This window comes from Elephas maximus, chromosome 20 (genome assembly GCF_024166365.1).
Source record: "Elephas maximus indicus isolate mEleMax1 chromosome 20, mEleMax1 primary haplotype, whole genome shotgun sequence".
NCBI lineage: Eukaryota > Metazoa > Chordata > Mammalia > Proboscidea > Elephantidae > Elephas > Elephas maximus.
Window position 1 is genome coordinate 3,640,261 of NC_064838.1, and position 21,385 is coordinate 3,661,645.

The 21,385-nt window shown below is 39.1% G+C and overlaps 1 protein-coding gene across 3 annotated transcripts in view; it reads right to left on the minus strand.

Annotated features, from left to right (window-relative positions):
- Window positions 1-21,385, minus strand: part of RNF32 (ring finger protein 32) — a 61,533-nt gene that overhangs the window by 26,809 nt on the left and 13,339 nt on the right. For all 3 annotated transcript variants that reach the window (XM_049862916.1, XM_049862914.1, XM_049862917.1), the window contains one exon: window positions 10,242-10,384. In XM_049862916.1, coding sequence (XP_049718873.1) covers window positions 10,242-10,384 — 143 coding nt within the window. The remainder of the gene's footprint in view (window positions 1-10,241; window positions 10,385-21,385) is intronic.

Sequence of the window (21,385 nt, forward strand, 5' to 3'; positions counted from 1 at the left end):
CACACTGTTTTTTTAATCACAGTTTTATTAAGATGTAATTCTGACACTGCTAAATTTAAATAGCATAAATTAAGAAGCCATAGGAATCACTTTTGTTTTTCAAATGCAGCGATAGTGTGCACGCAAGAAAACTTCACCTTTCTGTGACCCAAAGTCCCCACCAAATAGTGATGTTCTCGGCTGTGACAAAAGACAGAAGCTTAGACTGAATTAAAGAAAAAGGTATTTGGTTCTGAGTGAGGGAAGAACCAAGGAAGGAGTGAAGCCAGAACAACCAGTGTGTGCTATTGAGCTGGGAAAAACAAAGGGTCAATGGCTAGCAGCCCGCTGAAGGAAAAAGCTTTCAGCTACAGGGGCTTTTTTTCCTTCTCTCAAGAGAAGAAAGTTAAGGAAACTTGTGGGACTCAGGAAGGGGTGGGGGTGGGCAAAGGCATTTTTCTCAGGAATCTTACTTTAATGAGTGCATTCTTTAACACTCCCTGCTTAAGACTTAAATCTCAGATCTACTTAGGCAGTCTGATTTTGGTAAATCTTTCCAGTTCTAAAACCTGCTTTCATGCAATCCACACTTTTTTCTTAAATGAGAAGAAACAGTAGAATAAAAATAGAACTCAGAAAGTTCAAAATCCTTTTTTGAAACTTATTGCCAACAGTAAGTCTAAATTGGATAAACTCCGCAATATGGATCCTTTTTTATTATTGCCATTTAATCTAATACCAGTCGTTTGTATACTCAATCACTCGTTCTTTATAATCTTTCAAAGCATTTTATTAAAAACAGATTATTTGACAATCTATACTGAATAACATTATATTCTATATATTTGAATATTGCCAGAATGCTCCTTAGAAGCAAGGATGGCCAGACTTCATCTTACATTTGGACATGTTGTCAGGAGGGACCAGTCCCTGGAGAGGGACATCATGCTTGGTAAAGTAGAGGGCCAGTGAAGAAGGGGAAGACCCTCAGTGAGATGGGTTGACACAGTGGCTGCAAACATAGTAATGATTGTGAAGATGGCGCAGGACCAGGCAGTATTTCCTTCTGTTGTACATAGGGTTGTTATGAGTCAGAACCGACTCGATATGACACCTAACAACAACACATTTAAAATAATATACTTTTAAATGTCCATTAAGATTTGCTATTGGCACACATTGTCTGACATAGCAAAAATAAATTATAAATCCGTGGTAAGTACACTAAAAATGTCCTAGAAAAAAAAAATGTCCTAGAAGTTAGGATTAAATTCTAACTGGACTCTACCATAATGTTCTCAGCTGTCCTACTCTGACCACTTGAATTATTCATTTCCTCAACTGTAAGATGGTTATAATACCTCCTCAGGTATAAAAAAAATATATGAGATTAATTGAAACCATCCTAAAATCATAAATGTCGGGAAAATACCAACTTTCATTATAATTAAGGAAAAATCTAAAAAAGGGAATGATAACTAGAAATGCAATTTATTTTGCATTACTCTTTGTTGGCAATAAGTTTCAATATTCTATTGAGAATAGTGTATCTCTACAACTAACCAAAAGTAACAGAATTTAGTGAGAGATGTATTTAAAAAATTCAGTGGAAGAAATATTAAGCAGGATGCATTTTGATTCCCCCTTAAGATATTCAACTTTAAGTTCTCATTCTTCATATAAACAATCAGGCTAAATATTTATAGTATAATTAATAAAACAGTTGCTAAGGCCCAGAAGATCCCTTGTAGCTTTATTAATTCTCTGCTATACTACGATTTTATTTGATACTACAACACTGTATTATCCTAGATGGCAATTCTTTTGTTTAAAGGTTAAAATCTTTCTAAAATACCCAACTTTCACATATGTCAGACTAGGTCCTGATGGAGAACTAGAATGCAACTACATTTAAAATAGTGAATTTGAAATAGTTAAAAAAACAAATGTTTTATGATTGTGACCTTACTTACTACCGATGAAACTTAATAAAACAAATTAAGGTTGAGGGTTCATGTGCCAGGGTAGTGAGTAAAGCCTGAGGTTCCCAGGCTACGAAGCCTAAGCCTAGTTTTAACTATATTTGCTGTATTTTTTCAGCAAATATCAGAGTGCCTGCTATGTAGCAAGCACACTTACATATTGGGGGAAATCGCTCTAGGGCAACCACTAAAAATAATTATTAAAAATAATACCAAGAATATAAGTGTCTCTAACTTCCAGGAGATTACAATTCAGTTAAATTGACAAAATATATATAGAAAAACACCTCTGACATGGATTATATATTATCTGTAAATTCAGGTCAATGCCACCAATCTTACTATGGGAAAACTTCACAAATAAAAATAAAAATTAAGAGATTTTATTTTTCTTAAGGATTCTTCTACAAATTCTTTGGAGGTATCTAGCTTTTTCTTTTCTTCTATGATCCTAATTCACAAAACACCTTTTTTTGTGTGTTTGTCTTAAGTCAATTCTTTTTTTTTTTTTTTTAATTTTTATTGTGCTTTAAGTGAAAGTTTACAAATCAAGTTGGACTATCATACAAAAATTTATAAACACCTTGCTATATACTCCTACACTCTCCTCCTAATGACACAGCACACTCCTTCCCTCCACTGTTTTTGTATCCATTCGGTCAGCTTCTGACCCCCTCTACCCACTCATCTTCCCATCAGACAGGAGATGCCAATCATGTGTCTACTTGATCCAAAAAGCTTGTTCTTCACCACTGTCTATCCCATAAAAAAACCATAGGCTAGTCCAATCCCCGTCGGAACAGTTGGCTTTGGGAATGGTTCCTGTCTTGGGCTAACAGAAGGTCTGGGGACCATGACCTCCGGGGTCCTTCTAGTCTCAGTCAGACCATTAAGTCTGGTCTTTTTATGAGAATCTGGGGTCTGCAACGCACTGCTCTCCTGCTCCCTCAGGGGTTCTCTGTTGTGTTCCCTGTCAGGACAGTCATCAGTTGTAGCTGGGCACCATCTAGTTCTTCTGGTCTCAGGCTGATGCAGTCTCTGGTTCATGTGGCCCTTTCTGTGTCTTGGGCTCATAATTACCTTGTGTCTTTGGTGTTCTTCATTCTCCTTTGCTCCAGGTGGGTTGACACCAATTGATGCATCTTAGACAGCTGCTTGCTAGCATTTAAGACACCAGCCACCACTCTCCAAAGTGGGATGCAGAATGTTTTCTTAATAGATTTTATTATGTCAATTGACTTAGATGTCCCCTGAAACCATGGCCCCAAACTGCTGCCCCTGCTACGCTGGCCTTTGGAGCAGTTTATTCAGGAAACTTCTCTGCTTTTGGTTTAGCCCAGTTGTGCTGACCCCGCCTGTATTGTGTGTTGTCTTTCCCTTCACCTAAAATACTGCTTATCTACTATCTAATTAGTGAAAACACCTCTCCCTCCCTTTCCCTACCCCCCTCGTAAGCATCAAAGAATATTTACTTCTCTGTTTAAACTATTTCCCCAATTCTTATAATAGTGGTCTTATACAATATTTGTCCTTTCACAGCTGACTAATTTCACTCAGCATGCCTTCCAGATTCTTCCATGTTATGAAATGTTTCAGGGATTCATCATTGTTCTCTATTGATGTGTAATATTCCATTGTGTAAATATGCCATAATTTACTTATCCATTCATCTGTTGATGGGCACCTTGGTTGAGTCCATCTTTTTGCTATTGTAAACAGTGCTGCAGTGAACATGGGTGTGCATATATCTGTTCATGTAAAGGCTCTTATTTCTCTAGGATATATTCCAAGGAGAGGGATTGCAGGAGCATATGGTAGTTCTATTTCTAGCTTTTTAAAGAAAGTGCTGAATCAATTTCCAAAGTGGTTGTACCATTTTACATTCCCACCAGCAGTGTGTAAGTGTTCCAGTCTCTCCAAAACCTCTCCAACATTTACTATTTTGTGTTTTTTGGATTAATGCCAGCCTTGTTGGAGTGAGATGGAATCTCATTGTAATTTTGATTTGTATTTCTCTAATGGCTAATGATGGTGAGCATTTCCTCACGTATCTGTTAGCTACCTGAATGTCTGTCTTCTTTAGTGAAGTGTTTGTTCATATCCTTTGTCCATTTTTTTTTACTGGGTTATTTGTCTTTTTGTAGTTGAGTTTTTGCAGGATCAGGTAGATTTTAGAGATCAGATGCTGATCGGAAATGTCATAGATAAAAACTTTTTCCCAGTTTGTAAGTAATCTTTTTACTCTTTTGGTGAAGTCTTTGGATGAGCACAGGTGTTTGATTCTTAGGAGCTCCCAGTTATGTGATTTCTCTTCGGCATTTTTAGGAATGTTTTCTATTCTGTTTATGCCATGTATTAAGGTTCCTAAACGTCCCTATTTTTTCTTCCATGGTCTTTATCGTTTTAGACTTTATGTTTAGGTGTTTGATCCATTTTGAGTTAGTTTTTGTGCACGGTCTGAGGTATGGGTTTTATTTCATTTTTTTGCAGATGGATATCCAGTTATGCCAGCACCATTTGTTAAAAAGACTGTCTTTTCCCCAGTTAACTGACACTGGGCCTTTGTCAAATATCAGCTGTTCATAAGTGGATGGCTTTATGTCTGGATTCTCAATTCTGTTCCACTGGTCTATCTATCTGTTGCTGTACCGGTATCAGGCTGTTTTGACTACTGTGGCAGTATAATAGGTTCTAAAAGCAGGTAGAGTGAGGCCTCCCACTTTGTTCTTCTTTTTCAGTAATGCTTTAACTTATCCGGGGCTTCTTTCCCTTCCATATGAAGTTGGTGATTTGTTTCTCCATCTCATTAGAAAATGTCACTGGAATTTGGATTGGAATTGCATTGTATATATATGGCTTTTGGTAGAATAGACATTTTTACAATGTTAAGTCTTCCTATCCATGAGGAAGGTATGTTTTTCCACTTATGTAGGTGTCTTTTGGTTTCTTGCAGTAGTGCCTCGTAGTTTTTTTTTGTAGAGGTCTTTTAGGCTTCTTGTTAGGCTTCTTGTTAGACTCATGCCTAAGTATTTTATCTTCTTAGGGGCTACTGTGAATGGTATTGATTTGGTGATTGCCTCTTCGATGTTCTTTTTGTTTGTGTAGAGGAATCCAACTGATTTTTGTATGTTTATCTTGTAACCTGATACTCTGCTGAACTCTTCTATTAGTTTCAGTAGTTTTTTTGAGGATTTTTTAGGGTTTTCTGCGTATCAGATCATGTCATCTGCAAAGAGAGATACTTTCACTTCTTCCTTACCAATCTGGATGTGCTTTATTACTTATGTAGCCTAATTGCTCCGTCTAGGACATCCAGCACAATGCTGAATAAGTGTGGTGATAAAGGACATCCTTGTTTGGTTCCCATTCTCAAGGGGAAGGCTTTCAGGCTCTCTCCATGTAGGGTGATGTTGGCTGTTGGCTTTGTATAAATGCCCTTCATTATGTTGAGGAATTTTCCTTCTATTCCGATTTTGCTGAGAGTTTTTATCATGAATCGGTGTTGAACTTTGTCAAATGCCTTTTCTGCATCAATTGATAAAATCATGTGGTTCTTGTCTTTTATTTATATGATGGATTACATTGTTTTTCTAATGTTGAGCCATCCTTGCATACCTGGTATGAATCCCACTTGGTCATGGTGAATTTTTTTTTTTTTTGATATGTTGTTGAATTCTGTTGGCTAGAATTTTGTTGAGGATTTTTGCATCCAAGTTCATGAGGGATATAGGTCTGTAATTTTCTTTTTTGTGGTGTCTTTAGCTGGTTTTGGTATCAGGGATAGGCTGGCTTCATAGAATGAGTTTGGGAGTACTCCGTCCTTTTCTATGTTCTGAAATAGCTTTAGTAGTAGTGGTGTTAATTCTTCTCTGAAAGTTTGATAGAACTCTGCAGTGAAGCCATCCGGGCCAGGGTTTTTTTTTTGTTGTTGTTGTTGGGAGTTTTTTGATTACCTTTTCAATCTCTTCTTTTGTCATGGGTCTCTTTAGTTGTTCTACCTCTGTTTGTATTAGTTTAGGTAGGTAGTGTTTCTAGGAATTCATCCATTTCAAGGTTTTCAAATTTGCTAGAGTACAATTTTTCATAGTAATCTGATGTGATTCTTTTCATTTCAGTTGGGTCTGTTGTGATATGGCCCATCTTATTTCTTATTTGGGTTGTTTCCTGTATTTCTTTAGTCAGTCTGGCCAATAGTTTATCAATTTTGTTATTTTTTTCAAAGAACCAGCCTTTGGTCGTTAACTCTTTGAATTGTTTTTCTGTTCTCTAATTCATTTAATTCTGCTCTAATTTTTATTTTCTTCTGGTGCCTAACGGTTTCTTTCGTTGCTCTCACTCTATTTGTTCAAGTTGTAGAGACAGTTCTTTGATTTTGGCTCTTCTTTTCTATGTGTGTATTTATTGGTATAAATTGACCTCTGAGCACTGCTTCCGCTGTGTCCGAAAGGTTCTGATAGGAAGTGTTTTCATTCTTATTGGATTCTATGAATTTCTTTATTCCATTCTTAATGTCTTCTATAACTCAGTCTTTTTTGAGCAGGGTATTGTGCAGTTTCCAAGTGTTTGATTTCTTTTCCCTGGTTTTTCTGTTATTGATTTCTACTTTTATGGCCTTATGGTCAGAAAAGATGCTTTGTAATATTTCGATGTTTTGGATTCTGCAAAGGCTTGCTTTATGACCTAATATGTGGTCTATTCTAGAAAATGTTCCATGTGCACTAGAAAAGAAAGTATACTTGGCAGCCATTGGGTGGAGTGTTCTGTATGTCTATAAGATTGACTTGGTTGATTGTGGCATTTAGATCTTCCGTGTCTTTGAGTTTCTTCCTTGATGTCCTGTCCTTCACCGAAAGTGGTGTGTTTAAGTCTCCTATTATAATCGTGGATGTGTATCTCCCTTTTCAATGACGTTAGAGTTTGTTTTATGTATCTTGAAGCCCTGTCGTTGGGTGTGTAAACGTTTATATGGTTATGTCCTCCTGGTAAATTGTCCCTTTAATCATTATGTAGTGTCCTTCCTTATCCTTTATGATGGATTTCACTTTAAAGTCTATTTTGTCAGATATTAATATTGCCACTCCTGCTCTTTTTTGATTGTTTGCTTGATATATTTTTTCCATTCTTGTGTTTTTGTTTGTGTCTTTAAGTCTAAGGTATTCCTCTTGTATGCAGCATATAGATGGATCATGTTTTTGTATCCATTTTGCCACTCAGTGTAATTTGTCCGTTTACATCCATTGTAATTATGGATAGGTATGAGTTTAGTGCTAAGTAGTTTATCTTTATATATTGTCTTTTCCTCATAAGTAGTTGTTGTTGATTTTGTTTCTACTCTCTATTTTTTTTTCTTGTATTTTGTTTTGATGAGTAGGATAGTTAGTCTCCCTTATGGTTACCTTAATATTTACCCCTAAAAGTTTCAACCTAACTTTTATTTCTTTATATCCCCTTGTCTTCCTCTTCATATGAAAGATCTCTGACTACATTTCTTAGTCCTTCTCTATTATTTTAATGTTGTCTTCTTTTACATGATGACATCAGTGTTTCCCTGTTTTGAGCAGGTTTTTAACCTTCATTTATTTTTGTGATTTCCCGGTCTGGGTTAACATCTGATTGCTCTGTCCAGTGTTCTAGTCTTGGGTTGATACCTGGTATTGTTGATTTTCTAACCAAAGTACTCCCTTTAGTATTTCTTTTAGTTTTGGTTTGTTTTTTATGAATTCCCTAAACTTCTGTTTATCTGGAAATGTCCTAATTTCACCTTCAAATTTGAGAGACAGTTTTGCTGGATATATGATTCTTCGTTGGCACTTTTTTCCTTCAGTGCTTTAGACAAGTCATCCCATTGCCATCTTGCCTCTACAGTTTCTGTCCAGTAGTCCAAGCTTATTCTTATTGACTGTCCTTTGTAGGTGACTTTTCGTTTATGCCTAGCTGCTCTTAAAATTCTCTCTTTATCTTTGGTTTTGGCAAGTTTGATTATAATATGTCTTGGTGACTTTGTTTTAAAATCTACCTTATGTGGAGTTTGATGAGCATCTTGGACTGGTATCTTCTCATCCTTCATGATATTAGGGAAGTTTTCCACCAACATGTCTTCAACAATTCTCTCTGTATTTTCTGTTATCCCTCCCTGTTCTGGTACTTCAATCACTTGTAAGGTTACTGCTCTTGATAGAGTCCCACATGATTCTTAAGGTTCTTCATTTTTTTAAATTCTTTTATCTGATTTTTATTCAAATATATTGCTGCCAAGTGCTTTATCTTCAAGTGCACCAATTCTGCCTTCCACTTGCTCGATTCTGCTCCTCTTTCTGTTGGGTTGTCTAATTCTGTAATTTTATTGTTAATCTGAATTTCTGTTTGCTGTCTCTCTATGGATTCTTGCAGCTTATTAAATTTTTCATTGTTTTTGAATAACCTTTATTTCTTAGACTGTTTTATCTGTGTGTTCATTGGCTTGTTCTGCATATTGCCCAATCTGCTTCCTGATGTCTTTAAGAGTTCTGTATATTAAACTTTTGTATTCTGCATTCGGTAATTCCAGAAAGGCACCTTCATCCAGAAGATCCTTCGATTCTCTGTTTTGAGAGCTTGTTGAAGCAATCATGGTCTGTTTGTTTCTGTGGTTTGATACTGACTGTTGTCTCCAAGTCATTGATAAGTTATTGTATTAGTTTATTTTATGTTTGCTTACTGTATCCTAGTTTCTTGTTTTATTTTGATATGCCCAAATGCTTTGCTTCAGTGAGCTAGCTTGATCATTTTCACCTTTGAAGCTCTGATGTCCTGTCACCAGATGGCTAGAGCTGTTATCAGGTATATGAGCTTATGAGTCCATTCATTTTTCTTGTGTGGATTCAGCTCAGGTGTCCAGGTAGCAGGTCATCAAGTGTGTGGTACAGGCTTTGTCCTACTGTCTTAGAGGGGCAGGGGTGTTTGGTGTAGGTACCAGTATGTGGTTCCAGCAGGGGGTCATGCTCTGAACAAGGCAGGGGGCTGAGAAATGTCCCCAGAGTGTCTCTGAGGGAAGCTTGTCCTTGTTCCCTAGAGCATACTGGTGGGTGGGTTCTGCGGATGGGCCATGAGCACCCAGTGCTTTTGGTTGTAAGGACTGGGAGGTACCAGTTATCCTTGGACCGCTGTACTGGGTGGCTGGGTGACCTGAGTGGAGCCAGCAGTCCTTATGCTCCTGATGTGGGTGAGGACCCTGTTTAATACACCAGGTGGTATGAAATATCAAACGCCCACCTCTCCACTGCCAGCTTAAACAGTTGCAGTCTGCCAGCAAGGGTCTATTCTCCTGAACAGGCCCACACAGGTCCATGCAGGCGGAAAGGTATTCAAAGTCTACAGACCATTTATGCCTGGACAGAAGCTGCTTCTCTCCTGAGCTCCCCAGGTTAGTGGAGCTGACAAATTATCTTTTCCCGCTGTTGTGAATTTATTCCTTCTTCAAGTCTGGAAGCACGGCTCGGGGCACTCAAATGGGCCTATCTCAGGCCCAGGGAAATCAACAGCCACAGAAGCCAGCTTAGAGGGCGGGGGGCATGGTAAAATATACACAAGAACTTAGCTTTTGCCGAGAGCGCCGTCTTCTCTGGGTCTGGAGGTGTGAGTAGGCTATGTGGCTGGCTGCTTCTACCTGAGAAAACTGAGGCCGAATGCTATCAGCCTGCCGCAGTCACTCCTGGGAATGGTGCCTGAGGGATCCCAGCAATTCAGGTCCGGTAACGCCTCTCCACTTCAGAACCGATTCTTCCTTCCCCTGACACTCATTCCGTTTTCTAACTTTGCCTTTGGTGTTCAGGGCTCCTAGCTTGTCATAAATAAAATCATTTCACTTGATTATTCAGGTCTTTGTTGTAAGAGGGATCGCTGGAAGCATCTGGCTATTCCACCATCTTGGCCCTGCCTCTCACAAAACAATGTAAAAATTACTTTTGTTTTCTTCCTGCCTGCCCGGGGATAAAAGTGGTTCTCTGCCTTCTCTTATCAGTTGCTTCCTTCACTTTTCAACTGTTTAAGGCTAGTGGAATGGAATAATTTCTTTTGTACTTGAAAATTAATATGATTTGGCAAATAAAACTGTTTCATGAGGGTTTTTTGCTCTTTCTCACACACACTTTAATTAATGGAGAGGAAAATGGATGGATTTAAGGGTCACATAGGAGGATGAAACTGGAAAAAAGAAGCCTGGGATCTTAAGCTCCAAATCAGTGCCTAGTCACTAGAAAACAGCTCCATTAAACTCATTTAGCTGATCTTCATGATAAACACCTGAGGATGAAGTTCAAACTCTTCTTTACAGATTGGGCACGGATGCAGAGAATCCCCTTGCATGATGGATCTTTGTTTCACTTTTTCCCATTCGTCTGTTGATAGTGGCAATGGAGGAGGTTCAAACAGACCCAACTTCTGTGCTAAAGTTGAAATAATACAAAATATAAGTTAAAATCTATTTTAGAGTATGGCAAAAAAAAAAAAAGCCCCAGAACCAAATCTGTTGCCGTCAAGTCGATTCTGACTCATAGCAACCTTATAAGACAGAGTAGAACTGCCCCATAGAGTTTCCAAGGAGCGCCTGGTGGATTCGAACTGCTGACCTTTTGATTAGCAGTTTAACTCTTAACCACTACACCACCAGGGTTTCCTAGACTAGAATATGGTATACATGTATAATTTTAACGACATTATTTTGCATACAAATATTAAAGCAATACATTTATATCACATAATTACTTTATTTCAAAATATATAGATCGCTGCTTTTCTGTGGAACAGTAGAAGTCAGTGATAATGCCTTACATTTACAGTAATGTTTTATGTTTTCATTTACAAGGGATTTTCCCATATCTTATTTCATTTTCACAATAGTTCTATAAGACACGCAGGATTAATATTCAATTTTTTTTTTTGTAATACTTTGGGGTATTGATACGCAGTTTATTTCAGTGTACACTCTTTATTTGCTTCTTGTATTTATCACCTTATTATAGTTCCAGTTTTTGACATTGCTCTTTCCTTAATACGTTAAACCCTAAGCATATCTATTTTATTTTAAGTTTTCAAGTTCTAGTTTATTTATTTATTTAAATAATTTTTATTGTGCTTTAAGTGAAAGTTTACAAATCAGGTCAGTCTCTCATACAAAAATTTACATACACCTTGCAATACACTCCTAATTGCTCTCCCTCTGATGAGATAGCACAGTACTTCCCTCCACTCTCCTCGTGTACATTCAGGTAGCTTCTGGCCACCTCTGCCCTCTCATCTCCTCTCCAGACAGGAGATGCAACATAGTCTCATGTGTCGACTTCATCCAAGAAGCTTGCTCTTCACCAGTCTCATTTGCCATTCCCTATTCCAGTCCAATCCTTCTCTGAAGAGTTGGCTTTGGGAATGGTTCCTGCCCCGGGGTAACAGAAAGACTGGGGTCCATGGTCTCCGGGGTTCCTCCAGTACCAGTCTGACCATTAGGTCTGGTCTTTTTACAAGAATTTGGGGTCTGCATCCCACTGCTTTCCTGCTCCCTCAGGGTTTCTCTGTTGAGTGCCCTGTCAGGGCTCTCATTGGTTGTGGCCAGGTACCGTCTAGCTCTTCTGGTCTCAGGCTGATGTACTCCTGGTTTATGTGGTTCTTTTTGTCTCTTAGGCTCATAATTATTATGTGCCTTTGGTGTCCTTCATTCTTCCTTTTTCCAGGTGGGTTGAGACCAACTGATCCATCTTAGATGGCTGCTTGCTAGTGTTTAAGACCCCAGACGGCACCCCCCAAAGTGAGATGCAGAATGTTTTCTTAATAGATTTTATTATGCCAATTGACTTAGATGTCCCCTGAAACCATGGTCCTCAAACCCCTGCCCCTGCTATGCTGGCCTTTGAAGTGTTCAGTTTTTTAAGGAAACTTCTTTGTTTTTGGTTTAGTCCATTTGCGTTGACCTCTCCAGTATTGTGTATCGTCTTACCCTTCACCTAAAATGAAACCTATCTACTATCTAATTAGTGAATACGCCTCTCCCTCCATACTGCCCTCCCCCTCTCATAACCATCAAAGAGTATTTTCTTCCCTGCTTAAACTGTTTCTTCAGTTCTTATAAGTGGTTTTATACAATATTTGTCCTTTTGCAGCTAATTTCACTCAGCATGCGTTCCAGATTCTTCCATGTTATGAAATGTTTCAGGGATTCATCATTGTTCTCTATTGATGTGTAATATTCCATCGCGTAAACATACCATAATTTACTTATCCATTCATCTGTTGATGGGCACCTTGGTTGAGTCCATCTTTTCGCTATTGTAAACAGTGCTGCAGTGAACATGGGTGTGCATATATCTGTTCATGTAAAGGCTCTTATTTCTCTAGGATATATTCCAAGGAGAGGGACTGCAGGAGCATATGGTAGTTCTATTTCTAGCTTTTTAAAGAAAGTGCTGAATCAATTTCCAAAGTGGTTGTACCATTTTACATTCCCACCAGCAGTGTGTAAGTGTTCCAGTCTCTCCAAAACCTCTCCAACATTTACTATTTTGTGTTTTTTGGATTAATGCCAGCCTTGTTGGAGTGAGATGGAATCTCATTGTAATTTTGATTTGTATTTCTCTAATGGCTAATGATGGTGAGCATTTCCTCACGTATCTGTTAGCTACCTGAATGTCTGTCTTCTTTAGTGAAGTGTTTGTTCATATCCTTTGTCCATTTTTTTATTGGGTTATTTGTCTTTTTGTAGTTGAGTTTTTGCAGGATCATGTAGATTTTAGAGATCAGATGCTGATCGGAAATGTCATAGATAAAAACTTTTTCCCAGTCTGTAAGTAATCTTTTTACTCTTTTGGTGAAGTCTTTGGATGAGCACGGGTGTTTGATTCTTAGGAGCTCCCAGTTACATGATTTCCCTTTGGCATTTTTAGGAATGTTTTCTATTCTGTTTATGCCATGTATTAAGGCTCCTAAACGTCCCTATTTTTTCTTCCATGGTCTTTATCGTTTTAGACTTTATGTTTACGTCTTTGATCCATTTTGAGTTAGTTTTTGTGCACGGTCTGAGGTATGGGTTTTATTTCATTTTTTTGCAGATGGATATCCAGTTATGCCAGCACCATTTGTTAAAAAGACTATCTTTTCCCCAGTTAACTGACACTGGGCCTTTGTCAAATATCAGCTGTTCATAAGTGGATGGCTTTATGTCTGGATTCTCAATTCTGTTCCACTGGTCTATGTATCTGTTGCTGTACCGGTATCAGGCTGTTTTGACTACTGTGGCAGTACAATAGGTTCTAAAAGCAGGTAGAGTGAGGCCTCCCACTTTGTTCTTCTTTTTCAGTAATGCTTTACTTATCCGGGGCTTCTTTCCCTTCCATATGAAGTTGGTGATTTGTTTCTCCATCTCATTAGAAAATGTCACTGGGATTTGGATTGGAATTGCATTGTATATATAGATGAGTTTTGGTAGAATAGACATTTTTACAATGTTAAGTCTTCCTATCCATGAGGAAGGTATGTTTTTCTACTTATGTAGGTCTCTTTTGGTTTCTTGCAGTAGTGCCTTGTAGTTTTCTTTTTACAGGTCTTTTAGGCTTCTGGTTAGATTTATTCCTAAGTATTTTATCTTCTTAGGGGCTACTGTGAATGGTATTGATTTGGTGATTGCCTCTTCGATGTTCTTTTTGTTTGTTTAGAGGAATCCAACTGATTTTTGTATGTTTATCTTGTAACCTGATACTCTGCTGAACTCTTCTATTAGTTTCAGTAGTTTTTTTGAGGATTTTTTAGGGTTTTCTGCGTATCAGATCATGTCATCTGCAAAGAGAGATACTTTCACTTCTTCCTTACCAATCTGGATGTGCTTTATTACTTTATCTAGCCTAATTGCTCTGTCTAGGACCTCCAGCACAATGTTGAATAAGAGTGGTGATAAAGGACATCCTTGTCTGGTTCCCGTTCTCAAGGGGAAGGCTTTCAGGCTCTCTCCATGTAGGGTGATGTTGGCTGTTGGATTTGTATAAATGCCCCTTCATTATGTTGAGGAATTTTCCTTCTATTCCGATTTTGCTGAGAGTTTTTATCATGAATGGATGTTGAACTTTGTCAAATGCCTTTTCTGTATCAATTGATAAAATCATGTGGTTCTTGTCTTTTGTTTTATTTATACAATGGATTATATTGTTTTTCTAATGCTGAACCATCCCTGCATACCTGGTACAAATCCCACTTGGTCATGGTGAATTATTTTTTTGATAACATTGTTGAATTCTATTGGCTAGAATTTTGTTGAGGATTTTTGCATCCAAGTTCATGAGGGATATAGGTCTGTAATTTTCTTTTTTGTGGTGTCTTTAGCTGGTTTTGGTATCAGGGATAGGCTGACTTCATAGAATGAGTTAGGGAGTATTCCATCTTTTTCTATGCTTTGAAATACCTTTAGTAGTAGCGGTGTTAACTCTTCTCTGAAAGTTTGGTAAAACTCCGCAGTGAAGCTGTCAGGGCCAGGGCTTTTTTTCTGTTGGGAGTTTTTTTGATTACCTTTTCAATCTCTTTTTTTTTTTTTTGTTATGGGTCTCTTTAGTTGTTCTGCTTCTGTTTGTGTTAGTTTAGGTAGGTAGTGTGTTTCTAGGAATTCATCCATTTCCTCTAGGTTTTCAAATTTGTTGGAGTACAGTTTTTCTTAGTAATCTGATATGATTCTTTCAGTTTCAGTTGGGTCTGTTGTGATATGGCCCATCTCATTTCTTATTCGGGTTATTTCTTTCCTTTCCTGTACTTCTTTAGTCAGTCTGGCCAATGGTTTATCAATTTTGTTAATTTTTTCAAAGATGCAGCTTTTGGTTGTTAACTTTTTCAATTGTTTTTTATGTTCTCTATAATTGTGGAGGTGTCTATCTCACTTTTCAATGCTGATAGCATTTATGTATATTGCAGCCTTGTCGTTAGGTACATGAATATTTAATACAGTTATATCTTCCTGATAAATTTTCCCTTTAATCATTATGTAGTGTCCTTCTTAATCCTTTATGGTGGATTTTACTTTAAAGTCTATTTTGTCAGAAATTAATATTGCCACTCCTGCTCTTTTTTGATTGTTTTTTGCTGATTTTTTCCCCCATCCTTTGTGTTTTAGTTTGTTTGTGTCTCTAATTCTAAGGTGTGTCTCTTGTAGGCAGCAAAGAGCTGGATTATGTTTTATAATCCATTCTGCAACTCTCTTTCTCTTTTTTGGTGCATTTAGTCCATTTACATTGAGCATAATTATAGAGGAGTTTAGTGGTGTTATTTTGATGCCTTTTTTGTGTGTTGTTGACAATTTGATTTTTCCATTTACTTTTTTGTGCTGAGAAGTTTTTCTTTGTAAATCGTGTGTTCCTCATTTTCATTGTAGTTGAATTTATTTTTGCTGAGTCGTTATATTTATCTTGGTTTTTATTTTGAAGTATGGAATTGTTAGACCTCTTTGTGGTTACCTTAATATTTACCCCTATTTTTCTAAGTAAAAACCTAACTTGTATCACCCTATATCACCTTGGTTTTCTCTCCATATGGAAGATCTATGCCTCCTGTATTTAGTCTCTCTTTTTTGATTATTGTAATCTTTTCCATAATGACATCAATGATTCCCTGTTTTGAGCTTTTTAAAAATTAATCTTATTTTGTTTTTGTGATTTCCCTATCTGAGTTGATATCAGGATGTTCTGTTCTGGGCCCTTGTGTTGTGCTGATATCTGATATTATTGATTTTCTGACCGAAGAATTTCCTTTAGTAATTCTTGTAGCTTTGGTTCGGTTTTTGCAAATTCTCTAAGCTTGTGTTTATCTGTAAATGTTTTAATTTCACCTTCATATCTGAGAGTTTTGCTGGATATATGATTCTTGGCTGGCAGTTTTTCTCCTTCAGTGGTCTATATATATGTCATCCCATTGCCTTCTTGCCCGCATGGTTTCTGCTGAGGAGTCCGAACTTATTCTTATTGATTCTCCTTTGTAGGTGACTTTTAGTTTATCCCTGGCTGCTTTTAAAATTTTCTCTTTATCTGTGGTTTTGGCAAGTTTGATGATAATATGTCTTGGTGATTTTCCTTTGGGATCTATCTTGTATGGGGTCTGATGAGCATCTTGGATAGATATCCTTTCACTTTTCACGATGCCAGGGAAGTTTTCTGCCAACAGATCTTCAACTTTTTTCTCTGTATTTTCTTTTATCCCTCCCTGTTCTGGAATTCCAATTGCACACAAGTCATTCTTGATAGAGTCCCACATGATAGAGTCATTTTTAAAAATTCTTTTATTTGATTTTTCTTCAAATATATTGGTGCCAATTACCTTATCCTCCATCTCCCCAGTTCTGCATCCAAATTCCTCAATTCTGCTCCTCTGGCTTCCTATTGAGTTGTCTAATTCTGTAATTTTATTGTTAATCTTTTGAATTTCTGAATGCTGTCTCTCTATGGATTCTTGCAGCTGATTACATTTTTCATTATGTTCTTGAATCTTTTTAATTTCTTCAACTGCATTATCTGTGTGTTCCTTGGCTTTTTCTGTAGATTGTCTTATTTAATTTCGGAGGTCATCCCTGGTGTCTTGAATCATCCTGTATGATAGTTTTTTTATATTCTATATCTGGCAATTCCAGGAATGTATCTTCATCTGGGAAAAGTTTTGATTCTCTTGATTTGGGGGTTTGTAGAAGCAATCATGGTCTGCTTCTTTATGTGATTTGATAATCGACTGCTGTCTCCGAGCCATCTATGTTATTGTAATGATTTAATTTATATTTGCTCACTGAGTGTTATCTTCTTGTTTTGTTTTGTTTCAATACAGCCCGATGGGCTACTAGAGTGTGCTAACTTGATTGCTGGAGCCTTTGAATCACTTATGTTTTGTTACCAGCTAGTTTGAGCTGTTACCAGGTATATGAGCTCTATGAGTCCATTCACTATGCTTGAATAGAATCAGCTCAGGGGTCCTGATAGTGGGTCACCTAGTGTGTGGTGTAGGCTCTCACCTACTATCTTAGAGGAGTAGTTGTGATGGTTGTATGCACCGTTTCTAGTAGCAGCAGGGGGTCACGCTCCAAGGAGGGCAGGGTGCTGACAACCCTCCCCCAAGTGCCAGTGAGGAAGGAGCGTCTATGTTCTCTAGAGCGCTCTGGTGGGTGGGCTCTGCAGCTGTACCTTAGGCACCCAATGCTTGAACCTCTAAGGATTGGTAGGCGTCACTATCCTCAGACCCCTTTAGCAGGTGGCCAGGTGGTATGGATGGAGCCTCAGCCCTCAGTTCCCGCTGTGGATCAGTGAGGGCTATGTTTAATAGGTAGCGTGGTATCAGACCTTCAAAACTTGCCTTTCCACTACTCAGTTACAACAATTACCGTCAGATCTCTAACAGAATTACGTTTGCATTATAATCACTACCTGGTTCCATGTAGGGGTGAAAGCTAAAGACTGTGGATCTCTTATGCCTGGATGGAGCTGGTTCTGTACTGTTATTCCAGTTTAGAGAAGTCAGGAAAGGATTTTTCCCGATTGTTAACTGCTGCTTTTCCCAGGCTAGGAGAATGGTTTAGGGGGAAAAAAAAACCCACAGAGCACTTCACTCTCTGGTGCAGGGAATTCGAATGTTAATGAAGCCGACTGGGGCATGGAGGGGAGGGATCTGACAGATAGGAGAGTAGCACCATAAAATAGACAAAATCACTTACGTCGTTTGGTCAGGACTGTTTTATCTGAGCTTCCAGAGGGGTGGGTAGCCTATGGGCACTGGCTGGGTCCCTGTTGAGATTGCCCCAGGGGTTAGGGCTGTGCTCCATGCTTGCCTTCTCTCAGGAAGCCACCATCAGCTCCGTGGCATCCTCTCCAAAGCCCAGCACCACAGGATCAGGGCTGGGTTGTTGCTTGTGTGCAGTCTCTCGGTCTCCTCTCACTCAGGTTGGTTTGTAGCCTGTGTACACTGGCTGGGTCCCCGTGGTGATTGCCCCTGGGGTTTAGGGCTGCATCCTGTGCTTGCTTTGTCTGGGGAAGCCACTATTAGCCCCGTTGCACTTAGTCCAAAGTCCAGCACCAAGGTCTCGGCTGGGATGCTGCACTACAGGCTCCAGAACCAGTCGCTGCTTCCACGCAGTCTCTCTTTTCCGTCAGGTGCGTCAGTATGTAGCCTGCGTGTGCTGGCTGGGTCCCTGTCGTGATTGCGCCAGGGGGTTAGGGCTGTGTCCCATGCTTGCCTTGTCTCAGGAAGCCCCGTTGCTCTGGCCCCAAACACCGCAAGGGCTCAGGTCTGGGGCACGCCACGCCGGGCTTTGGAACTGGTCGCTGCTTTGGCATGTGGTTTCTCACTCCCCTGAGGGCTCAGGGCTGGGGTGTGGCACACCGGGCTCTGGAACTGGTCCCTGCTTCAGTGCACAGTTTCTTGCTCCCCGTCACTCAGGTCAGTTCCTTAGTTCTGTGTTTGATGGTCAGGGTTCATAGACTGTCATGTACGTAATCGATTCACTTGTTTTTTCGAGTCTTGTGCAAGAGGGATCAGCGGAAGCTTCTGCCTAGTCAGCCATCTTGGTCCCGCCTCTAATATTCAATTTTATAGATGGAAAATTAAAGAACAATAATTTTTCACATGTAATGGCCACAGGTCCTCATCATTTCTCAACTGATCTTTCTTTCAGCCTTCAGTATTTCCTCTTTCCAATTAATCCTGTGTTTGCCACCAGGGACCTTTATAAAACATATGACGATTGTGCTCCTCCCCTGCTAAAAAGTTCTTATGACTTATAATTACTGTCTGGTTGAATCCCTTAATTCAACCATACTTGAGTACCCACCACATGTGTACTCTGGGTCAAGCATGGAGCCTATAGCCTATAACCAGAAACAATGACTTTGAAAAAGTAACTGCAATATACTGGGCCAAATGCTGGTGGGAACATGAGTATCAAATTCCATTAAGTTGCCAAGACCTGAAAATGACAGTAAATGTATTTAAAAAACCATCAACTTCCAATGACATCTTTCGAGATATAAAATGTCATATTCATGAAATCAGAACAAGAAGTTATGACAAAGGAACATTCAGAGCATGAAAAAAGAAAGTTCTTAAAAACTGGAAAACAGGAATGGGAAAGTCAGGCGAAAGGCTGGAAGAAAAAGGTAAGCTAATTTCACAGAAAGTTGGAAGAAAAGATAAGAGCAGGAGATGAAAAATAAGAAAAATTAAAGGATCAGTTTGGGAGATGAAACATCTGAATAATACACATTTCAGAAAGAAAACAGAAAATGAAGAGCAAAAATTTTAAAGAAATTAACCCAGAACATTTCCAGTAGTGAAGGATATGAGTTTCTAGTTTGAGAGGGCTCACCAAGTGCCCAGCATAATAGATGAATGAAGACTCAAACCTAGTCCCATCAATGTGAAATTTCAGAACAGTAGAGACAAAAAACAGATCTAAAAGCTTTCAGAGAGACAGAGAGAGAGAAAACAAAAACAAAAACAGAGGTCTCAAAATAGGAACATTTTGTTGCTCACCCAGCACCCAGATCTTGGTTTCTAAATCCCATTCTCCTTGGAGAAATGGCTTGTTCTAGGGCCAGAACAGAGAATTATGAGATGATCCTGGAGCATCTTGTAGTGCCAGAAATACAACGTGCTTGAAATACAAAGTGCTCAAAACACAAAGGATGGCAACAGAGTGAGCAAGAAAATAAATAGCATCAGTATTGGATTATAACCCAAAGCATAAAATAAATATGCATGAGTCTATACTGAAACATTTCATTTGCTCATATGGCACCACTCAAAATGAAAAGAAACAGCTGCAAACATCCATTAATAATCGGAACATGGAATGTACAAAGTATGAATGCAGGAAAATTGGAAATTGTCAAAAATGAAATGGAACGCATAAACATCGATATCCTAGGCATTAGTGAGCTGAAACGGACAGGTACTGGCCATTTTGAATCGGAAAATCATATGGTCTACTATGCCAGGAATGACAAATTGAAGAGGAAGGGTATTGCATTTGTTCTCTTTCATATCTCAGAAAAGACTGACTCAAGATACAACCTAATCCTGTAGATTGAGTCCTGCCTCATTAACCTCATGGAGGTTAGGATTTACAACACATAGGATAATCACATCAGATCACAAAATGGTGGACAACCACAAAATAATGGGAATCATGGCCTAGCCAAGTTGACACATACTTTTGGGGGAAACAATTCAATCCATGACATTTTACCCTTCGGCCTCCAAATTCATGTCCTTGCCACATGTAAAAACACTTTCACCTCATCATATATCTCAAAAGTCTTAAACTAATTCCAAGTTCAAATTCCATCCTGGGGTAAAATTCCTCTTCATCTGTGAAATCTGGAATACATGTTATCTGCTTCCAAAGTACAATGGTGGAACAGGTACAAGGTAAACATTTCCACTACAAATGGGAGAAATTGGAGGGAAAGAAGGGATAACAGGCACCAAGCAAGTCAGCAGAACACATTATATTAGCTCTCAAGGCTTGAAAATAATCCTCTATTCTCTGAGATCATTTAGGCAATGGCTCTGGCCTCCAGACTCTTGGGTGTTGCCCACACTCTCTGGATTCTGGGTGGAGGCCCCTCAGCCCTGGGCTTTAGTTATACTTTCCAGGCCCACTGGGAAAGCAACTCTGCTCCCTCAGATTTGGGTGGTCCCATTATCCTCGTCAGTCTAAGTGGCAACTCTACCCCCTCAGCCCCAGCAGCACCTGTTCTTCTGCCCGTTGGGCATGGCAGCCCCACACTCTGGAACTGAGTTGGTAAAGATCTGACTTTCATACCTAGAAGGCCACCTGGGCCCACCCTTTAAGACCCAGCAGGCCATGTTTCCACCCTTTGAGACCCCAGAGGTTGTGGCCCTACCCTTTGAGACTGAGGCAGCTCTGCTTCCTGTGTTCCTTGTCTCTTCAGCTTCTGCTTCCTGGTTCCTTGGTCTCTTGGCCCCTCAGGCCCTCAGTACCTTGTGTTTCAAAGCCCTTTTGCTCTATCAATAAGTGCCTGGAGGCACACCCCTCCAACTGCACAAAGGCACTCAGCCCTCACTCTGTGGGTTGGCTCCTGTGCCAAATTGCACTGGTCTCCTGGTTCTGCTGTTTCTCTGCTGCTGCTTCTCACCAGCTGTGCTGTCTCTGGTGTTACAGCTCTCCTCCCTTCCGAGTCCTCACCAGAATTGTCTTTGATGTCTGTAATTCAACCAACAGTCTTTTCAAGGCAATCTAGGCTTTTACCTGGAGGCATTTTAAAACTCCTCCAGCCTCTACCCATTCGCAGTTTCAAAAACTGCTTCCACACTGTAGGTGGGAATTCTTCGTTATCTAGTGCCACTATAACAGAAATACCACAAGTTGATGGCTTTAACAAACGGAAATTTATTCTCTCACATTTTAGGAGGCTAGAAGTCTGAAT